Source organism: Onthophagus taurus, chromosome 11 (genome assembly GCF_036711975.1).
Source record: "Onthophagus taurus isolate NC chromosome 11, IU_Otau_3.0, whole genome shotgun sequence".
Taxonomy (NCBI): Eukaryota; Metazoa; Arthropoda; class Insecta; order Coleoptera; family Scarabaeidae; genus Onthophagus; species Onthophagus taurus.
The window spans coordinates 18,939,768-18,959,872 of NC_091976.1; the positions used below are offsets into that span (position 1 = coordinate 18,939,768).

The 20,105-nt window shown below is 32.0% G+C and overlaps 1 protein-coding gene across 1 annotated transcript in view; it reads left to right on the top strand.

The window, feature by feature from the left end:
• The window catches only part of LOC111424101 (uncharacterized), a 37,062-nt gene that overhangs the window by 6,991 nt on the left and 9,966 nt on the right, over nt 1–20,105 (top strand). The window contains exons 2-4 of the mRNA XM_023057530.2: nt 18,210–18,345; nt 19,090–19,285; nt 19,515–19,925. Of these exons, the coding sequence (XP_022913298.2) occupies nt 18,210–18,345; nt 19,090–19,285; nt 19,515–19,925 (743 nt within the window). The remainder of the gene's footprint in view (nt 1–18,209; nt 18,346–19,089; nt 19,286–19,514; nt 19,926–20,105) is intronic.

The following is a 20,105-nucleotide window of genomic DNA, read 5'->3' on the forward strand; positions in this document are numbered from 1 at the left end:
AAAGAGAAAAATAAAGCACTGATATAGATCAAAATCAAATATTATTTTGAGTACGTTGTTTCCATGTAATTGTAACAGCCGGTTAATATGTTATTGTTTGATATACAGTGGCAGAAATTAATAGTGTTTTTGAAATAACTTGAAATACATTTGGCAAGTGGTTTTGCCAGTTTGTAATTTGTCAGTCATAATCGTCAGAATTATTGTCAGAACTTTTTGTTTGAAATCCAAGAAACCTGTTTTCGACAACGCTGTTTTAACATTGGCTGAAATTGTGAAATGTCGAAATCTTTTGCAATTGTTAAATGAAACTTTTCATTTAAAACATTAATTGTATCGGAACTTTTTGCACCATGAGAACAGAGAAAGATGTTGCACAGCCTCATAATGTATCTTTCATATGTTGAGTGTGGTCCTTAACGTATAGAATTAACACGTTGCTATGGGATCTGGGTTGAGATTCCCCCAATTCATGGCATTCCAGTAATCCTCAATATCTTATGAGATTTATAAACAATTCAGAAATGATTAAATTAAAGTAAGATTTACATTCGTATCCAAAATTATGCTCAATGCTTTTTTACGGTAAACAATAAAATTATTTTTTCTGTAAATTCTTCTAATTCTGAAATGTTTGATTTTCTTAATATGATAAGAAAGTGTATATAACATCAATTTTATCTTCTTTAGTGCTATTATTAATTAAATGATCTAACATTTTCTAGGAAAACATTTATTTTTAACTGTTTGTTTGATAATGTTTGATTCAGAATTAATGGTATTGTTATTTAGGTTATTATTGCACACCTGTAAATATCAGCTCTAAAAATAGCGAGTTTATTGTTTGAATTGTGAATAATATCATCAACTGATATCAAAATATTATCGTTTGAGTTGGTTTGCTTGTTGTGTTCTGTTCTCTTGACTTAGGATTTGGGTTATCGATTGCGAAAGATTTAGAAGTAGGTATATTGCAGAAATATGTGAAATAATAGTTTCAATGTTAAGTTATTTAACATGGCCTTACACATTCATTGGGACATGTTGAGGATCACCGAAATCAAGAGTGTGGATAACTAATTTCGTCGCCTCATAGAGCTCTCGTTTTGCCTTGTTGTTTTCATCCTAAATCGGTATTTCTTATCGAATTAAACGCATTGAGTCTCGGCAAATAGCTGAGGCAACTCTTGTAGGAACCATGAATGTCATCAAACTTTCTTAGAGGATAAATTTGTTGATGGCATATGTAGCAAAGGATTCGAGGTTTTATCATGAAAATGCGTGACTAAAGGCAGTGAAGAATGATTATGCTGCTCACCTATTAGTTAAGGAAGGGCGAATTTGGGAAAGAAATCTTCCATTTTTTGATGTATGTGAAGTCATCATTACTGTTAAATTTAAGAATAGGTACTTTTTGAACAGTTGTTTAATGCAAATGTAGACGATGACATGGCTGCGAAGAATCAGGATGGAGTAAATGAAGAGAAGCAGAAAGCACCAACCCTAATAGAGATGAAAGAAACCACACAAAACCTAGGAAATAATAATTGACCTGGCAACGACCAAATTCCTGCGGAGTTCCTCAAACAGATCAATTAAAACCTGCCAGTTACACAAAATATACGAGCCAATATGGACCACGGAAGAATAAAAAAGCATAAAAAGAGGTCCAGTTGAAGTATGAAAGTTATAGAGGTATTACGTTTTTAAACACAGCATAGAAAGTATTCTCCAATGTACTATATAAAAGATGTTAACATAAGATAATAAATAAACATACACAACTGCTCACCAGAACTCTGTTGCAGATGGTAGAAACTTGTACAGCAAGAATTGTACAGAATTCTGTCAGAAGCTACCTCGATGCGCATCACTCATGATCTCTGAAAGAATCTTGCAATCATCAATGAAAATCCAGCATGAACTCGAAGAATAATTGTAGCGCAGAAGTGAATAGACGGATCTCGCTCGGCAACAAATGCTATAATCCGTTACGCAAATAACTCCCCACAATATGAGTAGGAATAGATAATAAAAAAATTAATCATCAATGTATGTAAATAATTTACAAAAAAAGGTGCGGAGACATGCAACATTACCATACAATTATCGTGCTCATTTTCGAGAGGAAAATCCTTCACACGATTTTCAAAGAAACGTGTCTGAACGCAATATGACGACGTAGACACAACTTTGAAGTATACCTACTGTTAGGAAAATATGATAAATCAGATATTATGACTAGAATTAGTGTCTTGCGTGTCTTGAATTATACCAAACCACAAGGAAGGCTTAAACTTATGTGGGAAGACGGAATAGCAGAGGACACGGCCAGGTTTAGAGGTTGGAAAACAGCTGTACGGAATAAGGATGAATGGAATATGATAAATACAGCATATACAGCAATAATTTAGCAATACAGCTTAAAAGTCTGAAATCTTTCCGCAATGTTTTGCCAGCAATGACCACATTGAAAGTCTAGAATACATAGATACTGCGTTTTGAATCGCTTTCATCCAAAGGCATTAACACATCAGCTACCGTTCAATCACCTAAACATTTTGAACTTTTGAATATAGATCGTCTAACAGAATGCCTGCACTCGATACTCATTGTATAGATGCTCATTGTCAAGACTTCAATCCATCATGCGAACCCAACGTTTGATCTACGACATCTAACAGCTGCGCAAGTTGGTACCTAGTTGCAAGAATTTTTTCTTATATTTTATATGTTATAGAATTATAGACAATACGCTACTGTTTCTAGCAGAAGTAGATTAATTTAAATTTCAATGTGGGACAATGTATGGCCATCACTTGCAGTATTGAATGCGACAGATTCCATCGTAGCGTACATTATTAATTTGAATCCCCGATGGTTTGGACGAAGAATTTGCAGGTATTTAATGCTGATTTGTCTGTTTTTTTGGCAAACTCGATTTGAATTCGTTAAAGGATAAGAATTCAGAAAATGCACATGTAATATGTAACACTTGTTGGTCTGTGTAACTGCAACAAGTTCTCTATTAGTCAGATTCAGCGCAGGTAAAACAAATTGACTCAATAGGACCAAGTAATGAGTTTCACTATGTAATTAAGGGATATACTATTATCCAGTACATACATTTCTATGGGATTAGCCAAAATAGTTCTAGTTATTGTTATCATTAAATTGACCTGATGGAAACCAACGCGCAGTTAAACCCCTATTATTTATTAGATTGTATTGCAGCCTGTCATTAAAATAGGTTAGTTGTTTATCGGTGGTCTCTAACTCCGTTATGAAAAAGTTTCAACTTTTCCCAAGTATTTTCCTAAACGGACAATTTATGCAATCAATGTCTCGTCAAAAAACATTCAAGTTGCACAACCATTTTCCGAAGACTTGGGATTAATTTTTGATAAATTGGTGATAACTCTATCAAATATTACCAACAATCTAAGATCGTTAATCTGAATATCTACAATTACATAAAGCTCTAAAACCGATGTCCTAACTGATTTACTTCATTGATTTACACAACTGTGTTCTGGCTCAACTTCGATATCTAAATTATTCCATTCGCATTGCGTAATATGAGTTATCATATCTCTGTTTACTTCGCTAATTTTCAATAAGAAGTTATACCAGTTAATCAATATGTCGTTAACCTATATAAAACGCAGAACCAAAACGATCACTTCATGTATCGCGTGAAACAAAGAAAATTATTAGCTTCAAAGATAACAGGGAAAAATACTTTAAACGATCTTGTTATATAAGGGATATTTTTTAACTTATCAGGATATGTTTATGGTTCATAGTTTCACTGTTTGTGTCATATAACATATTAAATGATTAGGACCGATTTCATATTAACTAGATCGAATTTTATGCGTTAAAACTTTATCAAGTTAATACACGTTTATCATGTACCTAGTGTACCTAGAAAAGCATCGTAAATTTATAACATTATTCTCAATTTTCACATAAAGTATTCGTGTAAATAACATTTACATGTTTCCAGAAGTTGTGTGCTTTTCTGAAATCTACAATTTGAATTGTTTACGCATTGGAACAGAAATTGAAAATACAACTTCGTTCTTAAACCATCGATCTTTTTAAAAATAAAATTGAAAACCGGGGCATTTCGAGCGTATCCGATTTACTCAAGTGAAAACTATTTTGTTTTGTTAAAAACTTAATACCGAGCCGGACGAAATCGTAAAATGAGTTGGCTTTGTTATTGAAGTCTTTTATTTTATTGTTATAACACGTGTCAACCCGTTATTTTTGATACCACTAATTTATACGCGTGCGGAAAGAAAAATGTTTTCCATTATAAAATAATTTCAAGGTTAAAAATTATAACCAATTTGTTTAGTTTTGATTTCGATATGTGTAGAGAGAATTCTTGATGATATTTTCAATTCACACTGATTTAAGGTTTAAGTTTGATATGATATTTTAAACTTGTTTTTCCTGAGATATAGTAATTCTGCTACAGATTTGGCACTAAATATGTTTAGTAAAATGTACAAATCACCCGGTAGTATTCCTAAACGTTCGTTGGCCTGGATCTGGGCCATTTATCGTATGTAAGTCGGGAAATGTAGCGCTTGAAAGCCTATTTATAATCCCGGAACGACTTTGAAAAACAGGTAAACATAACCATTGTTTTGCCTTAACTTAATAAATAAAGAATTTTCGAGAACTAGTTATTCTTATATTTATATTATTTATTAATTTAATGACAATAAGTAATGGTCGATTTGATTTCTTAAGAAAATCCATTTTGATCTTCTATTAAAAGGGTTACGCAATTTGTTGTTTTTCCCCAGGCGATTTATTTAGTAGTTTGAGTTATTTCGCTTTAGCGGAGCGGCTTCTCGTTTGCAATTAAGTCGAACGTAATTTTCCAGTTAAATACGTTGGAATTGGTTTTATTGCACAAGGTGCCAGGCCATTCGTAGACTGCGTGGTGCCGCGCGGCTCGTAATAACAATTTATTAAAACGAAACAACGACGATTACGCGAGTGTAAACGGACGGCATGCACACAATTGGTCGGAATTGTTTCGTGTGCCATTTTTCCTTGTGAAAACGATGGATAATTACAAAGCCATTATTAAAAGAAACGCAAGGTCTCCCACTTAACTCTTAAAGAATTATTAGACGTTGATGATGAGATAAAATTGCCTTAAAAAAGAAATGTGGATTTTATTATAAAAATGTACCACGTGCCACATCTTTGATGATTTTTTTTTGTATTCCTTTCACGGATCTAAAAAAAGCAGCTGTTAAGTCTAACAAAACGAAGTAGCAAAAGAAAGAGGAGCGAGCACAGAAAAGGTAAAAGCCATTAAAAAAATAAATAAAGAATTGGTCGAGAAACGGTAGCAGAAATGTCTGCCCGAGACAAATTTGTCGGACCGAAACGAACACTCATCACAATGGCAGGAGATTGAAGTCTCTCTGACGTTTGAACCGGGCTAATTGCGATTGGGACTGACGCGGTTTTTCGTCCCAAAAGAGCTTTCAACTCAACAACACAACAAACGAAAGGAACCTGACAGAATGTCTAGCGAATTTGCCATTTAAGTATTTTCATTTGAGAAATTTCAATCTCCCCGAGTTTCGTAACTTTCTTATACCTGTAATTTAATTCGAATGATGGAATAACCAATTTTAAGGTTTTTATGATAAAATTAATTTTGTCGTTTAGTGTTCTTTGTTAAATAACCTTATAGTAACTTGCATAAAAATCTTGCTCTGCCCATGGCAGCTATTGCAGACATTCTTTTACCCCGTCCTGTTTTAGGTCCCTCACAACGTTGGTTATTAAAAGACTTTGTTCTCGTCTTTTTACACCCGGGCTGTCCTGGAGAAATTAAAATTTAATCTCCCCAAGCTTTGAGTGAGGCCATTCTTCGAGTTCTTTCACTCCTTTTTTGTTGTATTTTTAATGCCCCCACGACTTCGCTCGGTGCTCCTCCTTTATTATCTGGACGATCATTATTTTTGCATCAAAGTATAATTAGTTTAATCTACCTTACGAAATTTTTTTAATAGCCTCCGAGAAAAATTTGCACTCGAAATTACTACGTGTGGCCAAAATAAAAAAAAATCTCATTGATAAAGAGAAATTAATCAATTAAAAAGTGGTCTCGTTGCGTACATGTGGTGATTATAAATAAGCGTTAATCTCCAACACGTGTGTAATACAGAAGGTGGGTTCTGATAATTAATTAGTTTCTTATACGACGTTTGAATAACGAATAAATGAAATTTATCATTTAATGGGAAATGTAAAATTTATTGAACACCAGATGTTGGTCTTATTTTCGCGTTGTTTTATACCCTAACAAAATCTGTACAATCGCCAAACCAAGAATGTTTATGGTAACATCCATAAATATTGGATTTTTGCCAAAAGGCTACGTTATTATTTCCTACAACCAGATTGTTTATCGAAACGGTTTGGACTTTGATACCAATTTACACTCGGTTAAAGCTTTATAAATTTAACAAAATCAGAATTAACCAGTTTGAAATTGTCTAATAAAATATTTTTATAAAATTTAATTGAAGTAACTTATTTTTATCTTTTAAATTCATATTTTTATTTTTCTTTTACAACCTCTTCTATTTCTTTGTCATCTCATGCCGGATGATGAAAAACTGGGTTACTAGGGCCTCGCTTCTAACGGCAAAGTAAAACTAGTTCTTCGATGAGAGTATCTTGGTATTTGAACTTATGATTTCCCGGATTTTATAAGTTTCAAAGAATTTTAAAAGAAACAGGATGATCCTGAAACCTAAATAATTGATAGTTACAGCGCAATTAAAGTTCAACGTAGACATTAAGGGGCTTGTTAGCACTGATAAATAACATTGATTATTTGGATCTGGTCCAACCATCACATCGACCATTTGTTTAACTTGGCATCAAGACGAACAACGTCGTTTAATACTCAACAAGTAATTTAATAATGAAAAAAAAAATGTGTTAAAAAATTTACCATGTCACTTTTACTTTGTGTTAGGCAAAAGGCGTAATAAAGGTGAAAGTAATTTTCACCTTACAAGGAAGCGAAGATCAAGAAGTAGGTTGCATACCATAAGACGTGATGATGATGAACTTAGCGACCTTAACTTGGGATTGTAAACATAACCCAAGATCAACAACAACAAGAATAAGGTGGGTGCTTCCTTGAAGAAGACAATTTGAAGGTGGAAGGAGTTATATGGAAATTAATGGTACTTCTTTGTAAAAGATCACATCGAATTAATGTGGGTGTTAAGATCGACTCGAAGTTATTTTTCTTGCGCTTTGTGAAATGGCGAAGTTTTAATCGGTCTCCAACTCTTATTGTGGCTTGCCAAGGTCACGTTCGCTTTGCACCATAAATATTCATTTATTGTTACGGCAGTATTCAAGCGCAAACGGGCGTTGATTGAAGTCGTAATATTTACAATCGAATATATCAAGTGTACTTTTACATTTTTATATGGTTTTGTAAATGTTTTTATTTAGAATGATGTCGTAGATAAAAGATATAGAAATATTATGTAACTGCCTTATAAGAAACAATGCAACAAGTTGTTAACTATTTATTGACAATTGAAATTGTCAATTTATACGATGATGAAGAAATAAAAGTTATATAAAAGGAGATTTTATTTATTTTCTTTTTATATTTGTTCTTGTGGTGAACATAAAAAGGTTATTTTTTTTTGATTTAGTTTATGTGACTGATGAAACATCAATTTTATTTTTTTATGTTTTCATCCAATCTTTTAAAAATCTTCTATTGGGTTCATTCTTGTAATGGATTCTAATTCTGTACAGTTCCACATTTTTTTGGTTGTCTCTCGATCCAAGAAGTCCACATTGACAAACTATATAACTTCTAATTCGCTGCTAACCTTTCAGGCATTCTCAGATCGTCGAATGTAATGAACCATTATATTACAGAGACTACTATCTCGTCTTTGATATAATTATAAATGTCACCACATTTAATTACATTAAATTGGTTCCTTTTCTTATGCAATAAATTTGCTACACCTCTTAAGCTACCACCATTGTCTATAATGTTTTCTAGAGATTCACTCTATTGATTCAGTATCTAATCAAGGAAGTTATAAAATCGTTAAATACCTTTTAAAAGTCAGTCAATTTCTATGGGAATCAGTAAACGATTGAAATCTTTATCGTTTTTCTTATAAGTCCTGCTTTAACATCATGTTTATTTTTTTTTTTGCTACTCTGACACCTCTTTTTATATTAAATATATTTGGTGTAGACTACTGCTTAATTGTTTGGAAAAATTCCAAACAATTAAGCAGTAGTTTATGTAGTGGAATACACATTTTTAAATGTTTTTAATTGTTGCTGGCCAAAAGAGAAGCATACCATTTAAGGTCTACACAGATACTCCATTTTTACTTAAGCTATTACAACAAATTATTGGATCTATATGTTTTTATATTCTTTGCTACTCAAATCACAAAGAACTCGATAAAAAGTCGCAGTTGAGTTACGTCACAGATTGGAATTTCCGACTCCTCATAAATTATGTACATTATAGCAATACAAATCCACTTTATCTCCTATTATAAGCCTTCTTACCTAAGCTTGGTAAGGCGAGTGGAAGATGACAAAGACTTAACAAAGTTCTGGGAGATGACAGAAGTTCCGGAAGAAAGAATATTATGTCAAAAACGCAAACTGAAGTGAATTTAAGACTAAAAACCGTGCATACTTTTAACCATTCTGCCAATTCGTCTTTCCAATCATTGCTGGATCACTGATTTTCTTCAGTAGATGTCTGCCATGATGGGTATCATGGTCTCATGAAAAGCTTTTACTCATTCAAAGTGTTTCTTTTTATATATGTTATGTTTTCTTCATTACATTATACATGAATTGATAAGAACACTGATAATAGTCAAGTAATGTTGATATTTTCTGAAGGATAATTATTATTCTCAGGAAGGATTGTGGGCAATAAAATCGCAATTAATTGATTCACCAATATTTCGCATCTATTTTCAACGCTTCCTCAGGGTGAGTTCGTAAATTGCACTAAATTAGCGAAAACTTTAAACATTGTCAAGGAAACCACGTGTAAAATTTGAGTTGAGTGGCATGACTTACCACGTGGGTTAACTCTAAGTGAGTCGAAACTCACTTAGTGAGTCGAAACTCACTAATTGATTCACCAATATTTCGCATCGAAAATAGATGCGAAATATTGGTGAATCAATTAATTCCGACTTTATTGCCCACAATCCTTCCTGAGAATAATAATTATCCTTCAAAACTGCTAACGGGATTGAGGAAAAAATCTCCTGCTTGGTTTTCTTTAATTACACAGGTTATATTATGGGTTGATATTTTCTCTGTTTTGACACTGAAAGAGAACTGTATGTTCTTTTTCTCGTAGTTGAGTTGAAGTGGTGCACCCGACATAGATCAAATACGGTAGGAGAGGAGTAAGTTTGCTAACTCTCATCATTTTCACGTTTGAAATAGTACGTAAGGAAGTGTAAGACGCCATTAATGTGATTAGGAATGTGACTGTGCTGCGTTTACTGATTGATCTGTACAGATTTGATAGATACTAGATGTACACATAGGTATATATTGGTTTGTTCTCGTTTTATCGATGTTTCGTTAATTTTGATGATTGCGTATCTTTCATTAACGTCAATATGGTGTTTTCTTTTATACATTTCTTTGTTCAATTATCGCATATATCGCCGCTGCCAAGCCAACGCAGCATAAACGCCAGAATGGTCACTTTTCATTTAGCTATACCGTTGAGCAGGATCTTTAAATCTACATACAACAGTTAAAGCAGCATAACCGCAAACTAACTTCAATCCCTATAATATTGCTTTAAAGTTTGCACAAACACCTTTTTCAATATGACCTGATGAAAGAGTTTTTGTGTTTCCAGGAAAGTCAAGTAAATATCGTTTATGCCGTATTGGCTTGGCAGCGTTCTTACTACTCCTTACTAACTTCTAAAGACTTATACACTGTGTAGATAAAGTATGGATTCAATTCGATAAAAATTCCACAAAAAAGGCTTGAATCTATGTTATATATTTTAACGCTCATTTTTGGAGATAAAATTGAAATGTACAGCTGTTCCAAAATTGAGATACCATGCCTAAGTTGACATTTTTAAATAGGAACCCTCATTTTTTGTTGCATTTATGGATTCTAAGTGAACTTCTGATTATTTTTCATGTAGCACACCCTATGTCGATATTCAGCAGTCTTCAAAGAATGGCAGTTAAAAAAATACTGTTACTATTTTATTTAGAATCCCATAAATGTTGTGTACAAAACTAAACCTGAATCGCTTGACGACTTAAGAATTATAATTAGAAAAGAATGTGCCGACATTAGTCAAGAAACAATTATTAGAGTCCAGCATGAATTTATCGATCATTTGGGATAGTGCCAGGCACAAGAAGGGTTTCAGTTTCAACAATTAATTAAGTGGAAAATTATTGTTCCTTGTTAATTGCTCAATGAAAAATACTTAGAATTTTACGAAGAATCCATAAATGCAACAAAAATGGGGGTTCCTATTTAAAAATGTCAACTTAGGCATGGTACCTCAATTTTGGGACAGCCTGTACATTTCAATTTTATTCTTTTTTCTGGAAGAATATCCCTCGAATTTTTATCGAATTGATTCCATACTTTATGTACACAGTGTATATATTAAATATTGTATGTTCTGTAGTCAATGAGAGAGTGCCTGTTAACAAAGGTTGTCGCACACTTCTTCTTGAACGTGAATGAAAACAGCTAAAACACATTTCTTTTCAAATTCGTTTATTACTTATGCGTTGTAGAGGATGAAGTCTTCCTTGTGTCTCCAATAACTTTATTTCGAACTATTTATGTATTATTCCAAAGTACATTTAAACAAGTTGGATGATTTCCTGCTTCTTTTTATTCATGGTTCATTATATATTTTCAAACATCTATTCTGCTAAAGATAAAAGTTGACAAAGCAAGTAGCCGATTGAAGGTTTTATATATTTAACATTTTGTTTTTCTCCTGGCAGTTCTTGATTGGTTATGGATATGGATATATATATTGGACATGGATCAGACCATAGTAAGTTTTATTTGCTAGAAGAATTCTTCTTTTGATGTCTTCGGCAATGTTGTGATCCGAAGTAACCAGTGAGTTCAGGTATACAAATTGTGCTACAGTATCGATGTTATGCTCTCCTATGGTAAAATTTTGCTGATGTCTTTTTGATAGATTTGCGTTGGTTTTTTGCAGTATAGCCCACAAGCCAGTATTTCGCTTTTGCTGATAATTGTGCTTCCTCCATGACTTTTTCGAGTACCATGTTGAGGAGTATGCATGATTGGTAAAACTTCTTCACTCCGTTCTTCTGGCTGTGTTCCCAGTTGTCTTCATAGTAAACCATCTACCTGTCCAGTGTTTGTCTTGGCCCCTCAGCATTTATTCTCCTTTGTCCCTGCACATTGTTGTCCTATTCCTATTTAGATTCTGATAGAATTTCCGGTATCTATCATTTGTTATCTGTTTCCTAAACGTTCACTAATGTTTCATGCAACTCTTCAGTTTCTAATCTCTGAGCAGGTGTTCCATTCTTAAGTCAAACCATCGATGCTTTCCCAGTTCTTTTCTAGTACGTTAGTGGATTGACATTAGGGCGTCCAATTCTCCTTTTTATTCGTTATTTGGCTGTGTTCGAAGTTTAATTTCGTGCATAGATCCACCGATAACATCGTTGGCAAAAATCATTTCTTAGATGTATAATATTTCTTAGAGCAATAACCAACTTGCTAACAGCAGTTAGTGCTGTGGGTGTTCAACTTACTTCAAATTTCCTGATAATATCCTTTGTATACAGTTCTTGCATACATAGTAAGTCTACTATACAGTACTTGTGATGCCTTATAATCCAACATTTTAGTCGATCACAATAATGCATTATTAATTTGATCACAAAACTCATTCAAGCTTTTTTATTTCACTCTAAGATTACGTTAAGACTTCCACTATCTTCAACGCTATGTAATGCTTTTATCATAAATATTATATATTATACCTTAATTACATGTTATGGAAATTTTCATGCGGTAATAGAATTACAATATTATTTAATTTATTAATAAATAGGGGTTATGTTCTCCGTTATCTCCTAAACCGTGAAAGGATAATATTGTATGGATTGCACATTTCAACACAAAACAATCATAAAACTTTGATTGTAACAATGCGGTAACAATCGCTTTATTTACTAAACTGAGAAAGCAAATGCACTAATACAACAAATACTACATTTGGTTTTGTTCTTTTTCCATAGAAATTGATTGCTAAAATATAAAAATTGATCATTTCGAAATTCTACTAGTATTTCTTTAAAATATTTTTATATATAAATTAATAATAATCTTCGTTAAATTGAGAACATAAACAACTTTTTTAAGGTCAAAATATTACTACCAGTAATACGCAACAATTATTTTTATCAATGCATCATAAAGTGATAAAAAGTTTTCACACGATTTCATTTTTTATACGATAAGAATCGTAACACATTTCGATAAAAACTATTATGAAAATAATTTTTATAAAGTAGAAATTCCTTAAATAATAAGGAAATAGCATTATTATTTTTTTGATACATCCATTTTTTATAACAAATTTGCGGTATTCCGGTTGTAGAGGGGAAAAATGGAAAGTAGTAATCATCTAATAGGCCGGAAAAGCGAAAGGAATGTTTCCTCAAATGATCGAACTGAGCACTAATTGTTTATTGCATTTTCAATTTGAAGACTTTCCCATTAATATTTCAGAAACAAAAGTTATTAAAAAGAAAAGTGAAAACGATAAAAATAATTATTAATAATGACGTCGTTTATGAATCATTATTTTTACATCTTGCGCTTAATAAGTTTACTTGGGTAGATTACGATTCAAAGAAAAACGGTGCATATCACGCGATATGACATCATTTTTCCTATATTTTAGCAAAAAAACATTAATATTAAAAATAAGTGTCTTACATAAGAACGGAAATAAAAAAGTTAATGGTAATAACCAATAAAATTTTATCACGCGAAAAAAATACGTTCATTTGATTAAATTAATAATATTTCCAAGCAACTGGGCGTAACACGTGTATAAAATAGCGCAACTTTTCAATGGGAACTTTATTACGTAACAACTTTTCTCTTTAATCGTCTCATTAAATGGAAGAAGAAAGTTTCAAAGTACCGTAAACAAATAAATATTAATGAAGCGATTTGAATATCTAGAGAAAAATAGTTATTGTAATCATTAAAGAATATTTAATTTATGAAAACATTATTAATTTTTTTTGTCAAATCGATTAAAGAAACTTTCACTGTCATCATTTATTTCCAACTCAATTATAATTTTAAACTATTGTTTAAGTTGTTTACAACTGTTGTTTAATTGAGTTGTAAAAATCGAGTCAATTATCATTTATTTACTCATGTCAAAGAAAATAACGTTTTTGTACCTTCGCGAAATTTTCACTCACGATTACAAACATTAAAACATCTCGCGGTGCGCTTCCTAAGGATATTTATAGAATTAACGGTTCGATTCGACTGAAATATTTCCTTAAACAAAACTGCAAAGATCAAACAAACCAATTTTCAAAAATAGAACCACTTCAAATTAAATTGTTAACTAATTTATTACAATATCTAAAATTAAAATTGTTTTTTATTTTCATGTGATTTCTATTTAATCTAATCTAATCCTTTGATGATATCTTTGTAAAAAATATGTTGTTTATTTTATAAACAAAAAAAGTATTTAAAGTATCAAAAAATAAAAATAAATTCTTTTTCCTTGGTATTTGTTGAGGTTGTGCTGAAAGTAAGTTGAGTAGTAAAGTAACGTAAAATGCGCACAATCAACATTATTTTTTTTTACATTACACGCACGTTTGTATATCATTGACCTTGAACGTTTTCACAGTTGATAACGTCTAGAAAACGGAACTGTACACAAAGGGAAAGCAAAATAAATAATGCGGTTTGTTTTCGATTTTGTCACACAAAATAAGAAAACAGAATTAATTGGTTAGTTTTTCCTTGATAATGTGCGGTTTTCCACACTTCATTTTTAATCAGATCAAAAATGAAGCTTTAACTGCATTCTCATTGATTTGAGAATATCCGCTTTTGAGTTATATCTCTTTTTTTTTAAAGAATTTAATTGTTTTTCCAATAATTTGTCGTATTAAATTCAAAACAATCATGTCGTGTAACAATTTCTTTACAAGGATTTAATAATAACTTTGTTAAAATCTTAGCATTTTTCGCTGTCATTTCAATGTCAGCTGGAATGACGCAATTTAATGGACACAAACTTTGAGCACAACAACCATTATATAAGTTTCCAGAATGTTCGAAAACACCACCGTAGTGCTAAAGGAAATGTGATTCTGTAAGAAGAATTTTGTATTTTAATTTGAAATTCCATCCATATTAAACTTAAATCATTCAGGGCCTCAACATGACTATGTTTTACCATTACTTAATCTTTGTATGTAAATGAGCTTTGAAACTCTTTTTCTGACTGCAAATACAAAGACCTTTAATAGCTTTTATAGCAAAAATTGGATTTTAAGACATCACTGTTTATAATACCGCGAACGCTCCAGATCGTTATTGTTATCGGTTAAGATAACAATAACGAAACATTACATAGCCCAGATCATTTTAGTCCATAATCAACCTTTACGCATTATCAGATTCTTCACAGTTATATAAATCCAGGAACGAACTCTCTTCATTATCTTTAGCCTAAAGAAGCCTTCGTAGAATTTGTGTTCTGTAGAGTCTCTTTAATGTTTCAATCACACCTTAACTACTTGGCTGGATTAGTGGCGTGATATTAGGCAGGAAAAACATCGCCTCAAATTCTTGATGAATCGGATTTAGTATTTCAGCAGACGGGTGTGTGGCGCATTGTCCATGACTTGCACTTTTCTGTGTTCTATAAATCACTGAAAGCTTAGTAACTAAGTAATATCATATTACTTATTGTCCTAACAAATTTATCTCATTTCCGCCACAGTTGTCATAGACTGCTAGCTTCAGAATATGGTATGAATCATTTAAGAATTTTCTAGAATTATTGTATGATTCACCGAATCTAATCTAAGCATGGAGTGAAATATTATCTGCATAGACATTAAAAATTATTCTACAGTGGAAGAACATAAAAATTCGTAATGAAATTAAGATTAGCTTGCTTGTTTACATTTAGATAAGACAAACGATCACGATGTTAAGAAGCAAAATGACCTAACAGTCGCATTTTCGGGACTATTATAATCGGATAAGTAATTCTGAGATTATAAATATAGGGTGAATGCAAAATCAGCATCTTATTTATGTTGTTCACGTATTCACTATTTTTGCAATGAATTGCAAAAAGATTAGGAAACATAATATTTTCATACTTTTTGAGATAGTTGAAGAAAAAATCTAGATGACATAATCCTGAATAATTTAAACTAAAAATTCCTAATTATTTATATTTTATTCGAAAGCATTCTGAAAGCATCTTTGAAATAGCAATAGTAATAGGTAAAAAATCTAATTATTCAATAAATCGCAGAACTTATTAATTTTTTTTTTTTTGAATTGTGGATGTGACTGGTGCGAATACTCACATTCTTCCTTATTAAGTGGTATTAGATAGATAGTAAAATATGCAAGGATCACTCAGACTGCACAACAGCAATTAAAGGTTAAGATTGGCTCTCTATACTAACTACGAGTATAATTTTATTTTATGTTCTGTCTCATGAAAGAGCTTTAGACAACTTTTTTAGTCTGCTGGCAAATACATCGAACAGTATGATGTCTTACCTGCATTTTTGGGATTCTTGTTTTGATTACTACCAAATTCGTTTTCTTTCAAATATGGGATTAGTGTGTTGTCGAGTAACAAATAAAAATTTTCATAGATTTGTTCAAGTGTATACTTGCCATAATATTAAATATTTCCGATAGTAATCTATTTGATCTAATTCATTCAACACTTAACTGTCATTGAAAACTTAATTCGTGTTTTTTTTGACACCACCTAAAATATCTATTCGTTATACATTGCATTCATAAAGTAGAGAATATTGTTTATAAAAATATTATTAACAGTATTTGGCAAAATCCCTGAAACATTTAAAGATGTGTGTTCTTTGCTCAACCTTTAAGAAACATTTTTTTCTGTCATATTTTGTTAGATTTTATATTGTTTTAGTTCATTTATATTAGATTTATTTGTATTATTTCGTTTATTTAGTGTAGCCTTGAAATGTATCGAGTTAAGTGTTGAAATGCGTTGGGATGTTTATATGTAAGTCTTTGGGTAAGGCTTTTGGTTATGATTTTAAATAAAAAAAGGAGCCTTCGAACTCTAAACCGTAGCTTTCATTTGATGAATCTTCGTTTTGATACGCAAAGAAACAGTACGCCTTCGTTTCACGCGACAGACGACGACGACAAAGACTTTGCAGTACGTGTTAATGAGATTTAGGTCGATATGATATTAATTATAATACCTAGACTGGTAGCAACCTTAACTTAATTAACCGTTTGAGTCCCAAGCAGCGCTGTTCAAGTTTTACGTCGAGAAAACCCAGCACTTTTCGTACTCATTTAGTACGAAGTGTTTGAATACCTGTGCGACAGTATTTTTCCAACACTCCCTGGGACTTAAACGGATAATCAAAATCATTTCCACCATAATCAAGCAAAGTCATGCTCCATCTTAAGTTATGCTGAAGTCGGTTTGGCCAAGGTGCTGTAATTTGTTGACCACTATTGGGTTCATATAATATTAACTTGGAGTCGCTTAATCAGACGGAAACATATATTTCCACTTTGTGCCACCTCAAATACACCTTATTAATCTGCAAAGGTCTTGCTTTAACTTTGACACTTGAGGATATTGAACACCAAATTCAAAATAATAAGTCTGACGTAACTCTTTTCTTAAAGCATTGCTGTATATATTTAGACTACCTTTAGAATAAGTGCATAGGCGGTATATAATATTCGTAGACACATACATTCTATATTGAACTCAACCTCTTTATGCTTTGTCGCTTCGACATTGTCGAGCCTATGTACCAAGCCTCTTATAACTGTAGGCTAGATACACAGACGGTATGTAGAGGTCTTTGTCACGATTAAAATCTTCTTACAGTTCTTAATTTGCATCAAGTTTTTCAAATCTTCATTAAATTTCTATTATGCTTCTTCTCGTGATAGATGTAGTGAACCAATATCAAATCCATTTTAAATTTTTATCATACATCAAGTCTTCAGCAAGACAACTGTGTATAAAATGTTAATAAAGTCTGCATCGAGACAACTTAGTATAAAGCCTATATTATCTATGAAGACATGTTTGTGCAGAAACAAATCTTCAAAAAGTCTACATCAGATTGCATGTGGTTTGTATCAATATGCATAAAAACTAAAAGAGTGTATAAAATAACCACATAATCCTTCTCAAATCTGCATCAAGTCTTTAAAGTTTGCATTAAACTCATGATTTGATAGATGATATTATAAGTTAAGCCTCTATCAAGTCTGATTTAAGTCTCTATTATATCTGTATTCAATATGCAGCGTGGAAACAGCACAGTATAAATTTCACATCTTCCCTGAATCAAGGACTTGACCAATGTTTTTATCAAGTCAAGTCTACATCATATCCCTATCGTGCATACATCGAAGCTGCATTAATTCTTTGAAGTCTGCATCAGATTTCCATTATATTTTTTTAATTGGTGGCATGATGGCCCAGCGATCTCGGTTTCTCGACCAAAATTGCCAGGTTTGATTCCGGTGGATTTTTGTCTGTGGTGATATCTAAAAAGTAAAGTTCGACATCTCAAATTGTCCAAATTAAAATTACAGATGGTGATTGACCTTGCAACGTTTTAAGCAAACACCTACAATTAAACTATGCAATTAATGAGTATCATGAGCAATGTATTTCTAGAACTTGAGAAAGCATTAAACTATTATTTTGTGATATATGCACAAAGCAAACTTTAGCAATACAATTTTTATTAATTTTATAATTTATATTTATAAAAAAATTTAGTTTTGATACAGATTTAAAAATATTAAAGTTACTTTTCTTTATTTTCCAGTTGTATTTTGCGATTACGTAGCTTCGGGAAGATCGTTACAATTCATAGAAGAATACATCCTCCGAGAAGTTTTACCATGTTACGGAAACACCCATTCCACAATAAACATAACAGCGCTTCAATCGACTTTATTTAGGTAAGAATTTTTGATTTTTATAATTATTTATGGGTCGATAACCCGTTCAATTACGTGCTTTAACACGTGATTGCGTGATATGGGAGGATTATAAGTGGGTTAACTGCTCTTTCCGGTGATGAGATGAGATGCATTACAATGTTGCAACTAAATTGGATTTTAAGAGGAAATAAAAAAAATGATAATCCAATTTGTACCAACGAAGAAAATTGATAATAGTTTTATAATTTTTTTTATGTTAAGTAAATTAAGCAAAAATCTATAATGATTTCGTAATAGACGCATTTAAATGCATTTGTTTATGAGTAATTTTTTTTTTCATTTGCATGTCTAGTAAACATATCGTTTCTTGTTGGTTTGGGGTTACTCACCGTCTATTTTCAAGTAATCGATAAGAGTTGGCACGCAAACTCACTCATACACCACCACTTTAGCTCTTCCTTCGGGGTCGGCGTTTGAAAACAAAAGGATACATATTTTTTTACTTTCAAGCCTCGTCGTCCAAGGCATAATAGGGCCGATACGGGAATAAAAATCGTGAAAAGAGGTTTTTTATTAGGTCATAAACCATGTTTAAAGTACCTCTTTAAAAAGTTTTTCTCCTTTTTAGTAATAATACTCGAGGTCTTCTTAATGTTTTCGTTTTAGTAATCCTTTTGACCTCTTTAACTGTTAATTAAAAATTCTATTTAAAAAATAAAATATGTTAAAAACGATCCATATTAATTTTTTTTTGTTTTGTAGACAAGAAGCAAGGGAGATAATAAAAAATGCTGTTAACGCAACTGAAGAAGACGCTGTTATCTTTGTTGGTCAAGGTTGTTCCGCTGCTATTAGAAAATTAATTAGTGCTTTGGACTTGAAGGAAGCGCCGATTGTATTTACTAGCGCCAGTGAACATTTAGATAATTTGCAGATATGGGAAGATTATGGAGCGACGGTAAGAAATTAAGATATGATATTAATTCTATTAAATTAAATGTATCCAAAGAAGGTGAAGTTCAAATGAAATTTAACAAATCTAGAAAAACATTGATAAGATTATAAAAACAGCTGGCATAGTGTTTATTGACCCGATAAACTTTATAAACTTTTTATAAATCAAAACCAAACATTACATAACATTCAACCAAGGTTTATTTTTAATAACAAAAAAAATTCCGTTTCAGATCATTCGAATTTCAGAAACAAGACAAAACTTTTTGGACCTATCCGATTTAGAAGAGCAATTAAAAATTCATCAATACTCCGGTAGACAACTCATAGGATGTTTTTCAGCGGCTTCAAGCGTTACAGGAATTTTAGTGGACGATGTGGCTTCAACAGCACTTCTTCATCAATACGGAGCTTTAGCCTTTTGGGATTACAACTTAGCAGCGCCTTACATTAACATCAACATGAACGCAAAAATACCCGGAATCGAAGAAAACGTCGCCACGAAAGATGCCATTTACTTTTCCGGGCATAAATTTATCGGCGGCGTTCAAACTCCTGGTATTTTAGTTGCGAAAAGGAATCTTTTTAAGAAAACTGAACCTGCAGAACCGGACGGTTTTTTCGCACCTCAAGAACAAAACAGGGTGAGTAATGATTTTAACCTTTAAGGCTTTTAAACATTTTTATGTTCGAAAAACTTAAAAGTAATAAAAATAAGGAAGAAATTGTTTTAAAAGGTCTTGAAACTGTTAATGTTAAATAAACAAGGTCTTTGACACCCGATCGAGGTTTCTGAACGACATTTTTTATTGTTTATTTAGCTT